General features: G+C 34.5%; 3 protein-coding genes across 3 annotated transcripts; 1 reads left to right on the top strand and 2 right to left on the bottom strand.

Annotated features, from left to right (window-relative positions):
• Positions 1-10,480: 10,480 nt before the first annotated feature.
• On the bottom strand, positions 10,481-12,063 carry LOC145597325 (protein PHYTOCHROME KINASE SUBSTRATE 3-like). The gene has a single exon (XM_081653461.1). The coding sequence runs from the start codon at positions 11,957-11,959 to the stop codon at positions 10,748-10,750; it is 1,212 nt and encodes a 403-aa protein (XP_081509587.1). The 5' UTR covers positions 11,960-12,063; the 3' UTR covers positions 10,481-10,747.
• Positions 12,064-14,050: 1,987 nt separating this feature from the next.
• LOC145597326 (putative methyltransferase PMT2) lies at positions 14,051-18,001 on the bottom strand. The gene is made up of 7 exons (XM_081653462.1): positions 17,840-18,001; positions 16,783-17,417; positions 16,390-16,600; positions 15,950-16,229; positions 15,222-15,611; positions 14,975-15,052; positions 14,051-14,586 (listed from the first exon to the last, which is right to left on the bottom strand). The coding sequence occupies exons 2-7, from the start codon at positions 17,407-17,409 to the stop codon at positions 14,355-14,357; spliced, it is 1,818 nt and encodes a 605-aa protein (XP_081509588.1). The 5' UTR covers positions 17,410-17,417; positions 17,840-18,001; the 3' UTR covers positions 14,051-14,354.
• Positions 18,002-18,450: 449 nt separating this feature from the next.
• Positions 18,451-21,640, top strand: LOC145597112 (cation/H(+) antiporter 14-like). The gene is made up of 4 exons (XM_081653281.1): positions 18,451-18,720; positions 19,122-20,090; positions 20,384-20,996; positions 21,114-21,640. The coding sequence occupies exons 1-4, from the start codon at positions 18,451-18,453 to the stop codon at positions 21,638-21,640; spliced, it is 2,379 nt and encodes a 792-aa protein (XP_081509407.1).
• Positions 21,641-22,764: the final 1,124 nt, after the last annotated feature.

Genomic DNA, 22,764 nt, shown 5'->3' with positions numbered 1-22,764 from the left:
TACTCGTCTTTACTACAGTTTGCATAATGGTATCTATAACTGCAATTTTATGCATTACATATGTAAAAAAAAATATTTGACATAGTTTGACTAGACAGGCGGACACTAAAGCAAATAGATAAGTTTGGCTAATTATGTATAAAAATATATATTAGTAAAAGTTATAAAAAAAAAATTAAAACTAACATGACAATACTTTACATGATAGCATTTGAATTTTTTTAAATTAATCTAAAAATACTGTGAAAGCTAATAGATTAATAGTGCAAACAGTCGAATTATATCAATTATTGTGAAATAGAGGTAGTATAAAGTGATTTGAGAATCACAATGGATACCATATGGCTCAACATAACACAATTCCATCACTCAAACTAGTTAGGAAGGCATGAATATTAGGATGGTTGAATTGTTAAAATCATCAAATGGTAACTCTATGGTGTGGTCCATATATAATGATTATTTATAGACCTAAAGATTATGGCCATGTTTGGGAGAAAGCTGAAAGCTGAAGCTGATTGAGTTAGCTGATTGAGTTAGCTGATTTTGACTAGCTGATTTTATTAACTGATTTAACTAACTTATTGTATTAACTGATTATATAAAAGTGTTTGGTAAATAGCTGATAGCTTAAAGGTGATTGAGTATGTGAAATGACCAATAAGCTAATTGTGGGGTAGGTAGTTTAGATAGGATTTTAAATTAAATGAGGTTATAAGTGTCATTTCACAATAATTAATGAATAAGCTAATTGAAAAAGCTCCTAAAATGAACTTTTTCAAAAAGAGCTTATTTAGTGGAATAAGCTCTTTCAATAAGCTTACTACCAAACACTTGTATTAGCTTGTTTGACTAGTCAATCAGCTAAAGTTAGTCAAATAAGCTAATATACCCCTAATAAGCTTACTACCAAACAGGGCCTATATTTTGGTGTGTTGCCATTATGTAGATCAGTTGGCCCCTTCACAACATTCCTGGTTGTTTATGTCTTGAATATCTCTTCATTTAAGTAGTTATCTTTAAGCAAATTAAGACCAAACATTGTGTAAAGTATAATATAACAAGGTAAATCATATGTCTCTACTTTGGAGAGAAAAGATGTAAGACAAATCACTATCTATTGAACATGAAATAATTAAGACACTTTATTCTATTTTCGAGTATTATTATGTGTTATCTATTTTTGTTGGTTCTTATTAGTTTCTATTAGGCCGATTTTCATTTTTCTTCTCCGTTTATATTTTTTGAGATATTTTTGAATTTACAATATATATCTTTCAAAAATCTAAAAAGCATAAACCTAATCTCATTTCAGGTACATTGAGATATTTGTAAAAAACAACAAAAGAACGTTAATTTCAATATCTTCTGAACCAACCAAAAGAAAAAAGTTTGTCAATTATTGTGACGGAGGAGGTATTTTACGTTTCTTTCAAACTTTTTAAGAAAAACCTTTTAAAGTTGTGCTGCATTTATACTTATATTTTACCGTTTATATTTCCACATAAACAACTTCACTACTGAAAACACAATTACTGATAACAGTGACATACTTCATTGAGCTAGTGTATTCCACACATGAACAAAAGAAAACCTTGGCATTCTGCCAGATAAAGTGGAGGTGCAAAAGGAAGTTGTGTAAGAAGCTGTGGAGTACCTAAACACTATGTTTAGGCCAGCAACTCAAGTGAACCATGATGCAGAAGAAGACATGGAGGTAGATGCAAACTAGGGTAAATTGCAGAGCAAAGCAGAACAACAACAGGGACTGCCACACATAACCACTTACTTATCATTATCTCTCTTTTTTTTCCTTTTTTTTTTTTTTCTAATTTTTCTTTTTTTTTATTTTTTCAGTCTGAATCAATAGGTGGTTAGGTGTATTTTGTTTATTAGGACGAATCATACAACTAAGGCAGTCCTATGTAACTTTTGCTTAACAAGGTAGGGTGTTTTTGTAGCCACATTTTGAATGGAATGAAATGAAAATCATAGACAATTAATGGCAAAAGAATCCATCAAAAGAGTGCATGATTGTTGGATACAACACCTCAACACAAGGTTACCTTAACAACAACCCCTTTGGTGGGAAAGTTGGAGCAAAACACTTGTTTGAAGTGTAATTCAATGAAGTCCCTTCATCATTAACATCCCATAAATAAAAAAAAAATAAATGGGGGACTCGATATATGAGTGTATCAATGTCTGTAACATAGGGACTTATACATGAACAAATCCAAAGATTGTAAAGAGACTGATAGTACGTGTTCTCTACATAAATGATCATTAAGAACACTGGAACAATCAACCACCAATCTCAACAACACCAAACATATAACAGTCTCATCATTCATCAATCAAACTCCCAAAATTCTCATCAATCATTAACCAAATAACATGAAGCATAAAGGGACAACAAGATCCAACATCAGACAACCAAGGTCTCAACATCCAACATCAGACAACCAAGAACATAGGATGCCAAAAATAATCAACAATAGCAGCAAACATGGTCTCAACAATCACCATCCAAGTTAACCAAAACCAACCAAGAACAACCAGCAAAGTATACCAACAATGTATTCCAACAATTCACCAGCAAGATAGATCCACTAGTAAACAACAATCATGCTAGAGATTCAAAGCAGGGGACTTATAATAAGCATATCATACATCAAGCCAACATAACCCAACGATCAAACATGGGCAACATAAACCAACAAGCTAAGCTAGGATAAGCCAGAATACAACAACCCAACATAAATCAACATGCCAACAAATCAGACCTCAAACCGAACACATCCAACAAGGCAACATATACATCAAGCCAAAACAATAGGTAGTAACCAACAATGCTAGCCAACAACAATAATCCAAAGATTGTGGACTCATAATAATTAATAACCATAACATACAACCCATCAACATTAACAATTAATCAAAGCACATAACAAACAAGCAGTCAAATGTATCTAAGCAAAGGGACTGAATTAAAAAAAAAGTAATAAATTGAGTTAGGAACCGTTACGCTAGCAGTCACTTAGAGGGTTGAACCTTAGGGTTCAGCCGCCTCATAAAGTGCTTCAGAACAGGCCCATCGACAGAATTGAAGAACAACCAACTTTCTTAGAAGGAGGTGATGAACCCTTCTTCATTTCAGGCTCATCATCAAAGGACAGCGTAATCAACTCCTCGTTAGGCAGCCCACGCATCCTCTTGAGAGCCACCAAAGCCGCCTTCCGTTTAGCCCTAATCCTCGGCGCTGGCCTAGCCACTTAGATCTGGGCCTCTTTGAGGCCACTAAACTCCCCTCTCCATTTTTCGGCACCAAATATGTAGGTACATTAGTGAAAACAAGCGACTTCTTCCCACGGGAGTTACCCTGACCTTCACCAAGACGCAACTGCTCCTCTTCCTCAACGCTTTCCAAAACCTTACCCAAAGCCTCGTAAGTGGTCGAAGTACAATAAGGACCGGCTTCACCAGACTCCTAGAATTGGCGAGGAAAAGGAGATTCGGTCTCAACAGACTGAATTAGGGACACAATCAAATTATCCTCACTATCCTCACTGACGTCGTCAATGGCCATGAAAGCCTCGTGAAGTGGATCTAGGTTAACCATGTTGCGGGGGGACTTATTTTTTCAAGAAAGTCTATTGGTTGAAGCTCAGATTTGGAGAGTGGGAATGGAGAAAGTTAAGGATGAAGAGGAGAGAGAAATTCGAAGAACACAAACTAGGGTTCTTCTGGAGATTCATCGAATTAAATGTTATGGGTTGGGATTGTGAGTAGTTGGGGGGAAATGAGATAATAAATGGAGGGAGTAATTAGATTAGGGAAATCAGATTTAGTTTTAGGTTAGTACAATTAAAAAAGATAAGGGTAAAATTAAGAAAATTAAAAATTTATAATTAAGGGTATATAGGTAATTTCCACGGTTTTTGTTTACTAAAAATAGAAAGAAAACAAAAATTTGCACATAACCTTGATCATCCCGAAATGGCAAAAGTTGCAGATAACATTTAACGGAAGGTAGTATGATAATAATTTGGAAAAGGAAGGGAGTGAAGCGTAAATGGGGACCACTAGATATAATATAATGTGAGAGGGAGAAATATTATAAAATGATGTTGGGGTAAAAGGAAGAGAGAGAAATAATACTTGCATATAATGTGAGACGGGTTTCTAAATTTGGTTATAGGACACTTAAAAAAATAGTCGCCTTTTAAAAGCGAAACACTTAAAAAACAAAGGGAGTACTTGTTTGAATTGTAATTAAATACATTAAAATTTAAATTATTTTTGTAGAATATTATTAATTATTAAAGGTGAAGAGAACATGGTCTTATACAATTTGCATAAGTTTTGATAAGTGCATATTAGTAAAAAAATTACAATTTACATAATAATTGATTTTTTATCATAAAAATTAATATTTAAAGATAATAACTAATATTTAAAGATTATAATAATTTTTATTATTTATTTTTAACAACAATAATAATAAATAATTAATAATTAATAATAATAATAAATAATTTATTTAATAATAATAATTAATATTTAATAATAATATATAAATAATATTTAATAATATTTAATGATTATAATAATAATGTTATAATAATAGTGATAAAAATAATAGTAATAATAATAATAATAATAAAATAATAATAATAAAATAATAATAATAAAATAATAATAATAAATAATATCAATAATAATAATAATAATAATAATAATAATAATGATAATATACTATCTCAAACTCCTTAAAACTAATAATTGGGAGTATAGATATGTATGAGGGGTTAGAGAGATAGAGAGAAAGAAAAAATGGTTGGGAATTAGGAAGGAAAAAGTATTGAGAATTGATGTTAAAGTTCAAAAAAAGAAAAAGAAAAAGGATGACAAATCATCGAAAAGAAAAATAATAATCTAAAAAAAGTACAACCTATAAATGGAAAAATGCACTTAATTTTGATGACCCAAAAAAGGAATACAATCATGCTTATTAATATATTTTATAAGGTAAAGATATTTTAAAAAAATTTTAATTTTAAATTTATGTCAGGGGCAATAGTTAATCACATATAAAATTCATCAATTAATTTAATTAGGTTGGGGCTTGATTGTACGTGCAAATGCTATTAACATCAAATTCTATTGGAGAAGGAATATCCAAAAATTCTAATAAATGATAATTATGTTGCTTCTAATTATTATTCACCACATGATAAAAATATAAGTATAAAATAATATCATCCAAAACAAATATAATTCATACATCAACATCCGGTGAACAAATTAACATGAACAAATTATATTAAATCATTTATAAATTAACAAATTACGTAAAACTATATACATTATATTGCACACATCTAACTATATATATATATATATATATATATATATATATATATATATATCAAAATTTAAAATTCTATTATTCTTATTTCCTTAAAGGAAGAAAGTCTTTGTCATTGATATTCAATGAAATTCCTTCAATCTCAACACCAATTACATCCATATGCATATAAATGCAAATCCACTCCGGGAGAAACACTCCCAATATGACTATCGCAAACATCAAAAAGTCCACATCACGACTTTTTTACTAATGATGGATGCGCACACAAATCCATGCACGTTGATTGTTGCATTATCATAGCAAGTATGATTTACTTTCACCTTCGGTAATATGTTATGTTAGTATAAAAGGAAAGTAAATAAATTTATTACCTTTACCAAATAAGAAGTACTCTTATCATTATAATTAGTATATATAAATTAAACAATAATTGATCGATGAATGGTTTGATTACAAACTACAACTGTACAGAAATAAAATCAGATTGAAATGATTTTAGATAGGAGGTTAAAAAATCATCATGAACAACAATTGAGAAAATTAAAGTATATCATCTATTGTGTACTAAAGATATGAACATTGCAAATTTACAATTATATACATGCATGAATTTAAATTATGAATACCTAAAAGTAAATTAGGATTAGAGCTGACAATCGTGACCCGACCCGTGACCCGAAATTGACCCAAAAATGTAGATCCGAAATTGAACCGAATACAAAGCTCAGCCGACCCATACCCGACCCGAAGTGGAGTTGACCCGATACCCGAATTGACCCGTCCCAAATTAACTCCACTTGAAGCCCAGGCTTCCCCTGCCGGCTAATTTCCCCCACCCCTCACTCCCTTTTTTCCCTCACCCCCTCCGATTTCCCCCCACGCCCTAAACATCACTGTAAGCTGTTCTCTTCTCCATTTTAGGGCAAATAAAACCTTTAAATAGAGGTGTGTAGTGACATTAGTTTAGATTTACAATTAATAGCAATTGGCAACACACATTGTCGGAAAATGGAGATTTGTGGGATTAGGGGTTAATGTAGAAGATGCTTTTTCGACAATTTAACGGCGATGAGAATGTTGATTTAATCGGAAAAAGCAAGTTCGAAGGTTGAATTGTAGGTCGGGAATTCAATGATGAATAGCGAGAGTGATTGTTGAGAAAGTTTGGCAGATTGATTAGGAGAGATTTTAGTATATGAAGTTAATGGATACCTTTTGCTTCAACAAGGTGATTGCAGTGATGTTCAGGGGTGGGGGGGGGGGGGAATCAGAGGGGTATTGGTGTACAAAAAATGGCCCGAACGTGAAATCTACTTGAACCGGACCAGACGACCGGTGACTTCAGATACAATCTCGGTCCTTAAAATCCATGATTTCAGGTTTTTAGTCTGATCTGTGCAAAATCCAGAATTTTCAGGTCCAGACCTGAAACTGGTAAAGCTCTTTTAGTTAATTAATAAAGATGAATAGGTCCATAATAGGTTCAAACAGGTCTAAATAGGTCTAAACAACAGGTTTATAAACACGAAACAAAGTATTTTTTTTAAAAGAAAAAAAAAATCAATAATTAGATTTATTCAGGTACAAACCCGAACCAAACTTGATTTTTCAAGTCTAGAACGAAACCGGACCTATTGATTCAGGTCCGGTCCATAATTTAAGTCCTGGTCCATTCAGGTCCAGTATTGGACCGGTGTAAAACCCTAAGAGGGGCTGGGGGAAATCGGCCTGGTGAAGTTGTTGTTACTTAAACATCTCTAATGTAGTACAACTACAAACTTTATGGCCCATTTGCACCCAAAAAAAAAAAAAAAAAAAACAAACTCTATGGCCCATATAAAACCAATATAATGTAACCTCTCTTTCCGAATTCTTATCTTCCACCACTTCTTACATACTCTGATCACTTTCACCTGTAACTATAACAACTTATTACTCTATGAACTTGTTTATAATAAGGTCCATATATATATATATACTAGTACGGAGTATATATCTATGATCATCACATGAACCAACCTTTTCCGAAATCAACCAGTGATTAGAGTACACGTAAAATAAATAGCCCCGCCGCCCTCAATTTTAGTTGCTATCATATATAGTATCATGGTTTTCAAAGCAAGACACACTCGTAAAGAATACTACTAGTAAGTACGAGAGTAATAGTGCAAACAGTCAAATTATATCAATTATTGTGAAATAGAGGTAGGGCATGTTCTCATTGACTGAACTGAGCTGAGCTGAACTGAGCTGAGCTGAACTGAACTAAATATTTTATAAGAAAAGGAAATTAGGAGCTGAAATGAACTGAGCTGAACTGAGCTGTACTGAACTGAATTGAATTTCAACGTAAGAGAACATGCCCGTGGTATAAAGAGAATCGAGAATCACAATGGATACCATATGGCTCAACATAACACAATTCCGTCACTCAAACTAGTTATGAAGGCATGAGTATTAGGATGGTTGAATTGTTAAAATCATCAAATTGTTTTAGCCAAGAATGATTCAATTATCGTGGTACCTCTATGGTGTGGTCCATATATAATAAATATAGAGCCTTTGATTATTTATAGACCTAAAGATTATATTTTGGTGTGTTGCCATTATGTAGATCAGTTGGCCCCTTCACAACATTCCTGGTTATTTATGTCTTGTATATCTCTTCATTTAAGTAGTTATCTTTTTTTTTTTTTTTTTTTTTTTTTTTTTTTTTTTTTGACAAGAGCATTTAAGTAGTTATCTTTAAGCAAATTAAGACCAAACATTGTGTAAAGTATAATATAACAAGGTAAAGCATATGTCTCTACTTTGGAGAGAAAAGATGTAAGACAAATCACTATCTATTATAGAACATGAAATAATTAACTCTTTATTCTATTTTCGAGTATTATTAAGTGTTATCTATTTTTGTTGGTTTTTATTAGTTTCTATTACACCGATTTTCATTTTTCTTCTCCGTTTATATATTTTGAGATATTTTTGAATTTACAATATATACCCTTCAAAAATCTAAAAAGTACAAACCTAATCTCATTTCAGGTATATTTAGATATTTGTAAAAAACAACAAATTAAAAGAACGTGAATTTGAATATCTTCTGAACCAACCAAAAGAAAAAAGTTCCAAACTTTTTAAGAAAAACATTTTGAAGTTGTGCTGCATTTAGTGATTCATGTGATGCATTTATACTTACATTTTACTGTTTATTTTTCCACACAAACAACTTCAGATCACTACTGAAAACACAGTTACTGATAACAGTGACATACTTCATTAGTGAAGCTAGTGTATTACAAACTTTGGCCCATATATAAACAATGTAACGTAACTTCACTATCCTAATTCTTATCTTCCACCACTTCTATACATACTATGATCACTTTCACCTGTAACTATAACAACTTATTACTCTATGAACTTGTTTATAATAAGGTCCATATATATAATCATCACTTGAACCAACCTGTTTCGAAATCAACCAGTGATTAGAGTACACGTACAATATACAGCCCGCGCTTGATTTTAGTTGCTATCATACATGGCTTTCAAAGCAAGGCACTGATATAGGACAATAGGAGAGCCACCCCAAAAGCTAGCTCAAGGGGAGGAGAGCCCATTGTCCTATATAAATCCCACATCAATCCCTCATATGACCAATGTGGGACTCAAGTCCCATACCTTGCAATGGATAGTCCTATAACATTCGCCCCTCCTTAAAGAACCAACGTCCTCGTTGGTCACGGCCACGTTTGGTCACGGCTGGCTTCATCCAGGCCACCAACTCCGTGGGCCACCACTCCGAGGTTGGCTCTTTAAAGGACTGGTGTCCTCGTTGGTCACGGCCATGTTTGGTCACGGTTGGTTTCTTCCAAGCCACCAACTCCATGGGCCACCAACTCCGTGGGCCACCACTCCGAGGTCGGCTCTGATACCATTGATATAGGACAATAGAAGAGCCACCCCAAAAGCTAGCTCAAGGGAAGGAGAGCCCATTGTCCTATATAAATCCCACATCAATCTCCCATATGACCAATGTGGGACTCAAGTCCCATACCTTGCAATGGATAGTCCTATAACAGGCACACCCTTAAAGAATACGAAGTATAATTGAACAATAATATATATTCAAAATAAAAAAACATATAGTAGTATAAAGAGTAGTAGATAAGAGATTTTGAGATATGTTTTTAGTATACTTAAATATATATCTGGCTGCTATAGCATTGTGGGTCGTTTTAGGGACATTCTTTAGCAGCTATTATGACTAGTACTTTAGTTGTATCCTCCCACCCCAACCCCCACTCCCACCCTCTTCATTCCTTCTCTTGTAATTAATTAAGGCTCACCTCTTACCTTCCCTCACTTATCCCCACTTAGAATTGGCAAAGGAATAAGTGTCGAACGCCTTCATTATTATTGTTTGGCTAACAAAATTGCTCATGAGGGCATGTTTATACTTCATACAAACATGTATTTGACATTTCAAACTTTTTTTTCATGGGTAAATAATGTACTCTTTTAGCAGGGGCGAAGCTAGGAATAAAAAATTATCAGGGTCAAGGTTATTACTTTATTACATGTATCACAAAATTTCCAGTGGTAGATATGAAAAAAATTGAACACTAAAATTGGGGTCGGGGCCCCTGCCAAAACCATATGACTTCGCCATGTCTTTTAGCTTAGTAGTCTAATTATGATACCTCAGTACCTCCGCTCATATTTAGTTGTTATATTGCTAGTTTAAATTATACTAGCAGTACACTGGTAAATCGATCAAACCGTACTACTAAGATCTAAAGACTCTTCACCTCCACCCACCTAAGCCTACCAAAAGGAAGAATAAAAATTCTACTAGTAGAACGTGTGAGAAATGAGTACAATAATCGGTAAAATAAAGTGACAACACAAGAAAAAGCCAATAAAACAATTTTGGCAAAGAACCAATGTAGTGTGGCAATGTGGTTAGGCAAATGTGCATCTAGAATAATAGGTCCATCAATTTATAAAAAATCATGAAAGAAAAAAAATAATCCGGGTTCCCATTATTTGTCCCATTAAATGTTCTAACTTTGGTTAACAAGAAAGCAAAGAATAAAGCTCTTGTTCATCATTGCCATAAAGATATTAGAAATGCATAATCATATATCATTCTCATAGTAATTTTGGTAGGTCTAATACATGATTTCATACCTCTAATTCAATAATAACAATATCTTTTCTTACCATATCACTAAAGTAAAAAATAATGTACTACTAATCATCATAACAATGCCATACATTGACATAATTGTACGAAAATCATACTAAAGTAACCATATTTTTATAGATATTGGCATACACCAATAACAATATGGTACAATCGATGTCGATTCATGGTTGATGGTAGTTTCTTACAACATCGATGGCTTTGTGACTCGTACACCCTAGGAACATTCCACCCGAATTTGAGTTTCTTTGCATTTTTTTCCTTTCTAGGGTGATATTCCTATGACTTCTTTGTCGAGGGGTGGTGTTTTTGTGATCATCGTCGAGGTCAGAAAAGGAAGAGAAGTTATCAGCCGCGCTAGCAGTAACCACGCTCCATTCGATGCTCCTTTCACTAGGTGCATAATAAGGGGTTGATGTTTGACTACCGGGAACACCGGAAAGATTTCCAATCTCGAAAAGATCGGAGCTTGCATCACTACACACATCTTCATCATCTTCGGTCCTTACACTAGGACTAGCTGTTTTCTTTGCTAATGAGATGGTGAATGGAGTGGTAGGAGAGTTTGGGATCGCGTCCCATGATAGGATCGAAAGCTTCCTCTCGAGGTTGTGTTCGATTTCTTGCTTGCCTAGTTGGTGAATTCCAAACACATCTATTGAATTTTTAGGTTGATCTAAGTGAAAGGAAGCCGTGTCTATGATGGGGAATGCAAAGTGTTCTTGATGATGAGAAGACCGGCTTTTTCGATACCCATTCTCATTCCCTTGGTATGACTTGGGAGAAGATTGAGGTTTTTGATGAGTAGTAGTGTTTGTAGTGTAAACAGATTTCTTGTCAAAGCAAGAACCTTTACATTGAAAACCGGAGAAAAGTTTCTTAGGTAAAAACAACCCAATTTGGCTATTAAAACTTCCTTCGGATTTAAGACTTGGAGTTGGTGACTTAAGACTACTAGTACTACTCATATTACTCCTTGATGATTTTGTCCCTTCTAGCAAATCATCTCTTTTCTCTCTTTTATGATGCCTATGGCTATTGATCCCGCCACCACGACCTCCACCCTTTCTTGGTACAACGACATGACTACTCTTACCGCCTTTTTCATCATCATCAATCTTTTTATTGAAGTATCTCTCGGCCCCAAAAATATCCGATTCACCACTCCTTTGAGCTCGAGAAATGTTCCTCCCCACGATCATTGCTCGTGGGGTGGAAACTTCTCGAGCTGGAGAGGGACTACTCTTAATAGATTCCGCTAGACTCCTAACAAAGTCCCTCTCGGCTGTATCAAGGTAAGAGGAGAACGATACATCTCGAGGGTACGTTACACCACCCTCGTTACCCTTATAAGGTGAGAAAATCGCCGTTGCCATAGAAAAAAAAAAAAAAAAAACAAAGAAAGTGTAGTAATTTAATTGAGACTTTGTGAGTGAAGATGAGAAGGTGATGAGATAATTTAAAGCAAAATGAAGTTGAATGTTAGACCCTTAGCAATAAGTTAGTGCAAGTGTTGTATATAAATAGAGAATTACAAGTAAAATTAATAAATGGATGGTAAAGTTATAAAAATAAGTGGGGTCAATATGCTTGAAGCTTGAATGACAGTTTATCACCTTTTTCCTTACCTCCAGATGAAATGCCTCCAAGATCTATCTTTGTCTTTCACTATAAAATTTCCCCCATAAAGGACACAATCTTCTATGGCTGCTCTACCAACAATATTTTTTTTTTCTAAAAAAGAAAATAAAAAAAAAGTTTTACATATTTTTTTTAAGTTATCAATTTTTTAAAATTGTTTTCCACTGTTTTGGTAGGCTCTTTTCTTTAAACTAAGTACACAACTTTAATTTATTAAGCTTTTTATGTTTCATTTCTGATTTATTGAAGTAACACTTGCATTGTTAACATGTAGCCTATTTTGTTGTAATAAGTTAAAAAGAGGAGTTTTCTTGGTTTAGTTAAACAATAATGTGTTGAAAATACCTTTTCAGATCATTTGTAGAACATAAAGCTAGGTGCATTTTTGCCAAAAACATAATTAAGAACATTTTTGCAGCTGTATTAGGTAGGATTTATAATCTTTGTAACTTTTAGAACTGTATATGCATGGAAGAACGGTAAATGGAAAGTATCAAAGGATAATGATGTAGATAAAATTCAATAACTCATTATCGAATTGTCTTTATACACGTAATAGATTATAACTATGCCTATTCCCAATTTTACGTTAAAGCTAAGGCCACAAGGTATGAGCACGATATGTATAGAACACATGATCGAATTGTCATTATAAACATATGTAATAGTTTATAATTATGCTATTCATAACCTTACGAGTTTCCCTATCAGAAAATATAATGGATAATATAACGACCCAACATGTCCAAGGCTAGTGACAAAGAGAAAGAGTTCATGACTAAATGGAAGCTAGTCATCATTTGTGGTATTGCAAAAAAGAGAGATGAAAACTTAGATACCAAAAAAGAATAACACTATTTAACATTATAATATATGCTTTAGTAACATTATTATTATAATAACAGTAGAAAATATAATTTAATGCACTTGTTGAACAGGAGATATAATTTGACAAGGGGGGACATCATAGGTTATATAACAAGTGGTTAGCAAAAAAGTAGAATATTAGCCATTCATATCTAAAAATAGGGTCCCTTTTTCACAAGTAAATGACTTTGTTCGCCATAAATAAGGAATTTAAATGGGTTGATTGAGACGCTCGAATATGACATTGATTTTGAGAGTTTATCGAAGTTGTTTTTCCACAAAAAATTTGCTGTTTGAATTTATAAAGTGGCCAACATATGGCATATAATCTTAGTTGTTGATTGGTAACTGTCTTTTAATATGTAACTTTTTTTTTAAAAAAATATTGTAGATCCATCTAATCTTAACTATAGATTAGATCTTACACAGTATTACATAGATTCTTTTGAATATTTAACATGTCTAATGTGAATCTTTAGGTCTATCTCAAAAGGCTTGGTCGTTTGGGAATAATTAACGTGTCTAATATTGAACCTTGAATTTTTTGTTTGACACACACGTTATGATGCAACGAACATCTACATGTCTACTTTCTTTGGCTTTTAAGATTGAAGTCTTGAAATACTTGTAGTAAACAATGACATTTCGATGCTTCCTTCCCTAAGTTCTATAGGATCAAAAGAGGATGCATTGGTGTAATCAGAAGCATTGGGGTGTTATATCAATCGAAAATCTAATGAAAATGACCACATAACTCTAAGACGTTCACAATCATTAGCCCTGGTCATCGAATGAGTAACGTTTAGATCAAAAGTTGGTGAAACAGGGCTAGCAGAAGTTTAAGAGCATGTTTAAAGAATGTAGCTTGCAAAACAATTGACTGAAAGTTCATAATTTGGAACCACAGAACTCTCACTACTTAAAAAATACAGTAGTACAAACAGAATTATCACAAAAAGTACTCCGTACAAGTGTACAACATACTTCTTCGATGACAAAAGCAGATAAAACTTAGCTGCTTGGCATCTGTATACATCAGAAAACTGAAAAAACAGGAAGCAATGTCGCTCATCACTTGCAGATACGCATACACTGCATCTGCAAGGAGTGCAAGAAAACGCGACAAAAAGATGGTGGGAAGGCTTGCTGCACATTGAGGACCTTGCTTCAATATACATACTCTAGTGAACAAGAAATTACTCCAAAATTGTGCCTGTAGTATTGATAACTGTACTAAAATTGTTTCTACTTACAGACTTACAGTTACACAGAAGTGGAATTGTTTTCACCGGCAACCCAGTATTGTTTGACAACAAACAACACCTTTTCGGTGAGGAGAGGACCATCTTCATGATCCACCATTTTGGTGTTCCATCTCATGCCGGCTGCTATTCTCTTCACCTTCATAAGTACATCTACTTCATCTCTGAATATCACTGCCCCTTCAGGCCGTAGGATGCGATCCATTTCTAGTAGGATATCTTCTGCATTACATCTGCATATGATTCACAACAGAGTTGGCAATGAATTGCATAGTTAGCTATAGGATCATTTGTTGCATAACGCAAACACAATAATCAATAGGCCTAGTTTGCGACCGAAAACCTCACTAAGGGGTGCAACACATCTTGGAGTGTCATTTGCTCAAGAGTTGCATAAGATATATACCGTCTATCCAGATTATAAATCGCAGTTCTAAAATGGTGGACTAATGACACAGGCTTAAACAGAGGAGTTGTAAAAATTTACAAGAAGGTATTGAATGATTGTTAGATAGCTTTATTTTTAGACACATGAACATTTTAACAATGCGCAATAAAAGACAGGTTACCTTTATTTGTAATGAATTTAAGAAATAGAACGAAAGATGAAGTGGTTCTTACTTGTTCTTGTACAAGCTAAAAAGGCGGTTTGCATGTATCAGGTCATAAGTCCTGGGGTACGTTGAGAAGGCTTCACACCTGCAAAAAGTTAAAAGCTCAAGCAGTTAATTGATGGATATCGGTGGGAAGAAAGAATAGTAAGCTTAGATGACATGAAACAGCTCTACCAAATCATTGACACAAAATTCGCGCACAGGCAAAGCTAAGTCTAGACCTAACAGAAAGCAAAAGTTTACAGGAGGCTTACCAGTCATGATATATTCCTATCAGACCTCGTTCATAAACAACACCCAAAGTATCCTTCTCTGCAATCGTGGGCATAACATTCATAACCCACAAACTTGGGGAATCAAGTGCTGCAGCAAAACTTCCTAGACCAGCATTCATATCCATGATGTTGCGGTACCTTCCTGTATCAATCAATTTGTTCACCCTTTTGTAGTAATCGACGTGTTTTGACCAAAGTTTGATATCATCCTGAAACGTTTCAGCTGTGACTCCAGGAACAGAACCACTCTCTATTCTGTAAGGAATAGCATTAAGTCTGTCTGGAAACTGCTTCCACTCTCCGCCAGAAACTTCATCAGGAGAGCTTGTTTCAGGGTACGGAGTTATGCATGCCTCCATCTTCTTATACCTGTTATGCACAAGCCAAACAACAATTCTAAGTACTGCAATTTGAGAGGTAGAGCAAAAATGTACTCCTAGTTCATTGGGTGAGTTATATTGGGTGGTCTATGTTACTTGGACTCTTCATTTTACTTCAAATACTTATGTCACATCCTCAACACTTTCAAGATGAATTGTAGTATAATACTTTGACAATTCATTTTAAATTAAAATCATGGACATATCTATGTCTGACACAAGTACACAGGTCCAACTAACATAGCTAGCTAGTGGTCGTATAGGTTCATACTATTGAAAAATTTACCAATAAAACAGCAAAGAAGAACAGAACGCGTAGAAATCTACCAGACATCAGTGCCGTATTGTGGATCACACATAGTAGCACGAGAAACACGTTCCCTGCAACTTTCTCTTTTTCTCCAGATAGCAATTTCACCTTTCTGAGATTTCTTTTCCCAGCATAAAAGTTCAGCAATCTCTTCAATTTTCCTTTGTTCTTCTTGAAGCTCCTCCTTAGGACGCTGCCATGCTACATGATTGTTTTCCCAATTGATGGGTGGACCGGAGAGTATCCAGTATCCCCCGGGTCTAAGGACTCTATCAACTTCCATCATGTAAATTCCTCCTGCAGAAAATCATTTCCTTAATAACTTGTAATATTAGTAAAACTATAAACAACAATTCATTCATTCTGTTTTCTTTATTGCAGGAGGCAGCTTGGGGTTCAGGCCTTTAGTCAAGTTTGTAACACTCACTTAGTAGAAGAAATGACAAAATTCACTTACCATTTGCACCCCATGGAATCAAACACCTAGAGCAGTGAGCCATATCAAATGATCTAGGGGGATATGCGAGTTTTATAGTTCCCAAAACACCAATAATAGCAGGAACTCCTCTTTCAAGAGCAAACTGAACTTGTGCCTCGTGTGAGTCTCTAGGTGCAATTGACATAGCTAGAACATTTTTCTTAAACAAATATGCTCCCCAACTTGCAACCTAGCTAGAAATATGTCAATTACTCTTATAAAACATAAATCATCGAAATTGCTTATAACTCTGCATAACTCCCTCCGTCCCATATTATGGCATAATACTATACTAGTATAGACTAATGCAAAACGGAGGAAGTATAATATATAGTTACACCAAAAAAATCAAATTAGACGAATCAGACTTACCCCACAGCCAGTATCCAGAGCAGTTCTAATCATCCCATTATCCAAAGGAATGACAGAGGCTAAATCATTGATATAAGCATCTGCACCTTGAGGGAACTGCGTTCCCCCACCGGGGAACCTAAACAAACTACCCTCATACTGTATCCAGTTCTGGACCGCCTTCTCTACTGTCAAACTCTTATAAGGCGCGTTTGCATAAGGTACATAATCGCGACTCTTTGGCCAAGCAAAGGGGGTCACATACCCCTTAGGTGCAGGTATCAGACAATCCAATTTCTCCTCCTGTGGAGGACAATGTCTCTCCCTATAGTTCATATTCTCTCGAGGAAAGGTCATGGCTCGCGCCTGGTCATGACAGGGTGTGTAGTCTATGAAATGATCAGGACATGGTTTAAACTTCTTGACTTCATTAAGAAGTTCACCTCCATGATGTGTTTCATAGCTTAAATCAGTAAGAATACTGCAGTCTGTCTGCTGTGTGATCTGTACCGCGATTCGATCCCCCTTACCGAAGCCACTGCGCTGCCATGAACCCAATAGATAGAAAAAACAACATAATCCAAACACAATTATAACTGATAAAGGGCTTCTGGATTTGTTGTCTCCTGAGTTTCCTTTTGTCCCCATTTTTTAACCTACATTGACAGTTAGCAGTTCATACATCAATGTTCGCACTTTAACATTAGAGCAAACAACAAATTTACGTGGTTCACTAACAATGTGTTAGCTACGCCCACAAGCATATGTCAAATGTACAAAATAAGGCAAAATTTCGTTACCCCAGTAACTCAAGGTATCCCATTAACAATAAATATTGAAATTTAATCAAAACAACATAAGCAAAAATTCATTTTGATGATTCTCAAATCATACAAGACATTATTTAATTCATATTTTAGATGCAAAGGAAACAATATCACACAAATTTAATCTAGATGATTAATCGCACATAACGTGTGATATATAATTAGATTCATAACTACACAAAAAAACATTTCAGATAAAAAATGTTACTCGGATTCAATTTTCGAAAAATTAAATTACAAATTTAACTCACAAGAGATTGGCGACTGGTGATAATGAAAAATTTCTTCGTGTTTTTCAATTCAATGAAATCATAGTCGCATGATCACGATCTAATATTTTCTTTTGGAATGCAATTCGTTTAGTTGGTGATTTTAGTTGAATTTTCTATTTATAGAAAAAATGGAAAAACATATAATGGTTTTTTTTTTTTTTTTTTTTTTTTTTTTTTTTTTTTTTTTTTGCTGTATTATGTTAAAAAACTACTTGTATTCATGTATTTCCAACAAAAAAAAAAAAAAAAGAAATCGAGGCATATATTATATTGTTTGGTGTACGTAAAGCCACAAAAGGTAAGAGTAAAGGTAACAAATCTTACGTAATTCTGGTAAAACCCAACTGTACACGCTATTTTACCATTGGGTATCCTAAATTCCTAACTATAGTAAATCTACCAACAATTCCTCTCTAGCAAGCTCAAAAACATTTCTCTCTTATTTCTTTAAACCTCTTTTTTAACACTTTTTTTCTCTCATATTCTCCCTCGAATTTGCTAACACTACCCACCTATAATAATACGTCTCAAAATCGATCTTTACATACACAACCAGAAAAAATTAGCTACGAAAAGAAAGCCGCTCGCCCATGGACCCGGGGGCCGCAGAACAATTGGCAATAAAATCAAAATATGATCCCTTAAAGTTGTGGAGTGCGGGTTCATGGAATGGAACCGAGATGTTATGCCAAGAACGACCTATTTATTTAGGGTCTCCAACCATATGGTCCGACCATTTTTATCCCCATGGTTCAGATTCATCAACATTTATCCTTCTATTGTGCTTAATCTTGCTTATTATTACCCTTACTTCTTTCATCCTTAAACCTATTGGTTTGCCAGCCATGGCCAAAATGTTTGTAAGTTTCACTTCCCTTTATTATGTCCTCATAGATATATTTGATATGATATATTTTATTTCAGCACAATGATATAATTTGGACGTTGTTTTAATAAAAAATTAGAGGGTATAAATGCTTGTACTTTTTTCTAGAAATGTGATGCCCCCAGAAATTAGCTTACCAGAAATGAATATGACCTGTAGCATCGCCCAGACTAATAACTAGCTTACTAATAAGAGATAAACATCAAGTTCAAGTATATTATTCCAAACTTTACGACCAAGAATATGTAATAAAATTAGAATAATCGATAGTCAATATTATTCATGTATTTTTAATATTTTAAGTATAATTTCATTAAACATATAGTAAAAGTTTAATTTCCTAACATGAATCTTTCTTGTTTATGTTATGTGCAGGGTGGATTCTTTATTATTGGACTATTATACTCAAAAAATGCCCTTGGTTTTCAAACATTAGTCCCCCCGACAGTTTACTACTTCATGAACAGTTTCTCACAAATAGGGTTCATATTTTACACATTCATATTTGGTGTGGAACTTAATTTGTTAGCATTAATTAAAAAAGTAAGAAAGAAGGCTATTATCATATGTTTTACAGGCTATTTTACATCATTAGCATTTGGTTATTCCGGATTAAAAGCCCTTAATATAAAGGAAGATGAAGCCGGTTATTTAAGGCAGATGATCCTTAATGCTCAAACCTTCTTCATGGTTACTTGTAGTCATGTTAATGACCTTGGCATAAGCAACTCGGAAATTGGTCGTTTAGCTTGTGCTATATCTTTAGTCATCGATGTCTATGGAATGTTTTCGACTTTCCTAATTTTCAATGTTTACTTACCTTTTAGAGGTGGACATTTTGTGCTACCTTTCTATGTTATCGCGGTATATCTCTTTATGTTCTTCATTTGTAGGCCGTTAATCTTGGTCATTATTAGTTACACCCCTGAGGGACGTCGTATGAAAGACTCACATTTCTTGGCAATCATCGTGATCATTCTTGTACTAACAATTCTTAGCTTGCTAGTTGGTCAGCCCATGATAGTATTTTTATTCGCGGTGTTCCTACCAGAAGAGCCACTTACCTCGATTTTAAACGAACGATTAGATCTCATGAATTCTAGTGTCTTTTTGCCGGTCTTTTGTGCTATGCATGGATTTATAGCGGATTTTAATCACCTTGGCAAAACATCTTTAATAATAGAGTTCATTGTCTTCTTGAGTATCAGTGGCAAGTTCCTAGGAACTGTTATATCTTCAAGGATTTTCGGTGTACCTTTTTGGAGCGCCGTTTCCCTTGGTATCATCTTATGTTCCGGCGGTTTCCTTGACATTGCAATGCTCGGTATATTTCGTCATTCCGGGGTAAGTCATGCTATCTTCTCTCTATATATATATAATCCACGTTATGAGATTATGCTAATAAATTAGGCCATGTTCACTTCAACTCTAAATACCAATTTCTGTATTTTGTAAAAACTCTGTTTACATTAGTTGATTATATGTGACAAAAACACGAGTAAATTAACATAAATCAAATATTAAGAATAGATCAATTCAAAATCAGAGGAAATGAGCTAGTAAAGTTGTAAAATGTTGCATTTTGCACAAATCAAATATTAAAATTTCTCGATTTGTGCGTGTCATTGAAACTGCAGGTAATGGAAACAGAACACTACACCGTAATTGGGCTACATATTTTGTTCTGTACATGTGCATTTCTGCCTCTTGTGAAGTTCATGTACAATCCATCAAGACAATACTCGACGATCTTAAGACAAGGTGTGATTGCATCGGCTGAAACAGGCACTTTGCAAGTATTAACATGTATTCACAAGGAAGAAAATCTACCAGGAATTCTCCGTCTCCTCGAGGCATTCAATCCTACACACGAAACGCCTCTTCCAGTCATTGCTCTCCAACTCATTCAACTCACTGGCCGTGTCACTCAACCTATCCTTGCCCCCTTCCATGAAATTCAGTCCTCTGCTGCTTTTAGATCTAACATTGGTCGTTGCAATCGTATAATAAGCTCGTTGTTGAGCCTAGAACGCAGGACTGATGGTGCTGCTCGTCTGCAGCATTACATTTCAGTGTCTGCATATGCTACTATGCATAATGATATTTGCAGCCTCGCGCATGAAAAGAAAACCAGCCTTCTTATTCTAACTTTCCATGTACAATGGACTGCAGATAGAGAGGTGGAACACTTCTCTGAAGCTATAAGAGATGTCAACAAGATGGTTTTCGAAAAGGCACCGTGTTCTGCAGGTAGGGGCGGACCTATGTTTTTGACTTGTGGAGTCAATTTTAGAATATTTTCTCTAGGAAATTTTTTGTTGTTATGTTCTTAACTTACCAATCCCCTGTTTAATTTGGACTCTGCAGGCCTACTAGTCGATCGAGGAGATAAAGATGTTACCATACTGGATGTTGAGTATCGTGTTGCTATATTCTTCATAGGCGGAGCAGATGATCATGAGGCCCTCGCGTATGCCACCCTATTTGCTAGTCATCCTAGCATTAGGCTTACCGTCATATGGTTAAAATCGAAAATGTCAGAGAGTAACACCCACAGTTTTGATGACTATGCTGTCATTCAAGAATTTCACCATAAACTTCAGGGCAATGAGAGAATGTCATTACAGGAGATAGTTGTCAGTGATGGTGCAGAGACAACGAATGCTGTCATTGCCTTTAAAAATGAAATCGATTTAGCCATCGTAGGTAGATACCATGAGCCTGGATGTACACCCTTGTTTGGCCTTACAGATCGATGGTGCGAGTACCCGGAGTTGGGGATTTTGGGGGACATGCTTGTCACACCAGAGTTAAACTTTTCGGTTTTGGTTGTGCAAGAGGAACCTCATAAGACAACAGAAAATGATGATCTAATTGATGATTTTGTAATGTGATAATTATGCTTGATTTCATCATAGATAATACCCTGTTTAATGTATGAAGCACTAACATTGAGTGTAACTAACCTTTTCCATTATGCTTGATTTCATCATACATAGCATTGTACGAAGTATTAATTAAGAAAATCCGACGGATGTATCACATGTATGATGTACTAACAGAGTGCAACTAAAATTTTCCATCTTTGAACTTTGGAAAATCTCTGTATCATGTTCTTACATCAAGCTTTCTTGCAATATTTATTTTTCACAATTGTCCATTGGAAATTTGCAATTAAATGTCTATATTTCTTTAATTCTTTTTCTTTCTTTAGGAAAACGGCCAAGGAGTCACAACTTTAATTAACATAGGTTGTTTTAGAAAATAACACCCAAAAAAAAAAAAAAACACACACACACACACACAAATTTTGATTATAACACCACAAAAACAAAAACTTTTATTATAAGTTATAACACCACAAAAAAAAATCACAAAACCACTTAACGGATTTTTGGATGAAATCCGTTAGTGGGGCCTTTAGAAGACACATGTCAAGTGTTTATTGGTAACTCCATATACAAAGCTACAGACCATGCATCTTCCTTGAAGCACTCGCATTGACATCCCTACATAAAAGTACATTTTTGTCGTTTCAATTATTCTCTTAGCTTGATCTAACCTTCATTTTTGTAGCTGATTCATAGCTTGAAGTGATCAGCCTTGAACCCACTTGTATCTAAGACTCTCAGTGTCTCAAGAATACTATTGTTTTGAGTTTGTTAACTACAAGAAAATATGTGTATTAAAGAAGTATTGATTTTAACCAAAAAAAAAAAAAGAAGTATTGATTAATTATTGTATTGCTTGCTAAAACTCACATCAACTATTGTAAACTGTAGAGACATTTGGAATTCGGAATCAGTTGATCTTCATCGTAATTTCCAGCTTGCGTCTCACTAGGCTATTCAGTTGTGACATTGTGCGCGTCAAATTAGTGATGCTTTGAGCAAATTTAACCGAGTTAAGAACACCAAGCTAAGGGATGTTTCTACTATGGTCATCTTAGATATGACTATAGGTATACTTAAATCTCATTGGCTGATTTTAGATTTATTTTTTTAGTTTGGTCAAACTT

The sequence above is a fragment of the Chenopodium album genome, chromosome 20 (genome assembly GCF_948465745.1).
Source record: "Chenopodium album chromosome 20, dcCheAlbu1.1, whole genome shotgun sequence".
Classification (NCBI taxonomy): Eukaryota; Viridiplantae; Streptophyta; class Magnoliopsida; order Caryophyllales; family Amaranthaceae; genus Chenopodium; species Chenopodium album.
Note: the sequence above shows the minus strand (reverse complement) of the source record. Positions and strands in the feature narration are given on the sequence as shown.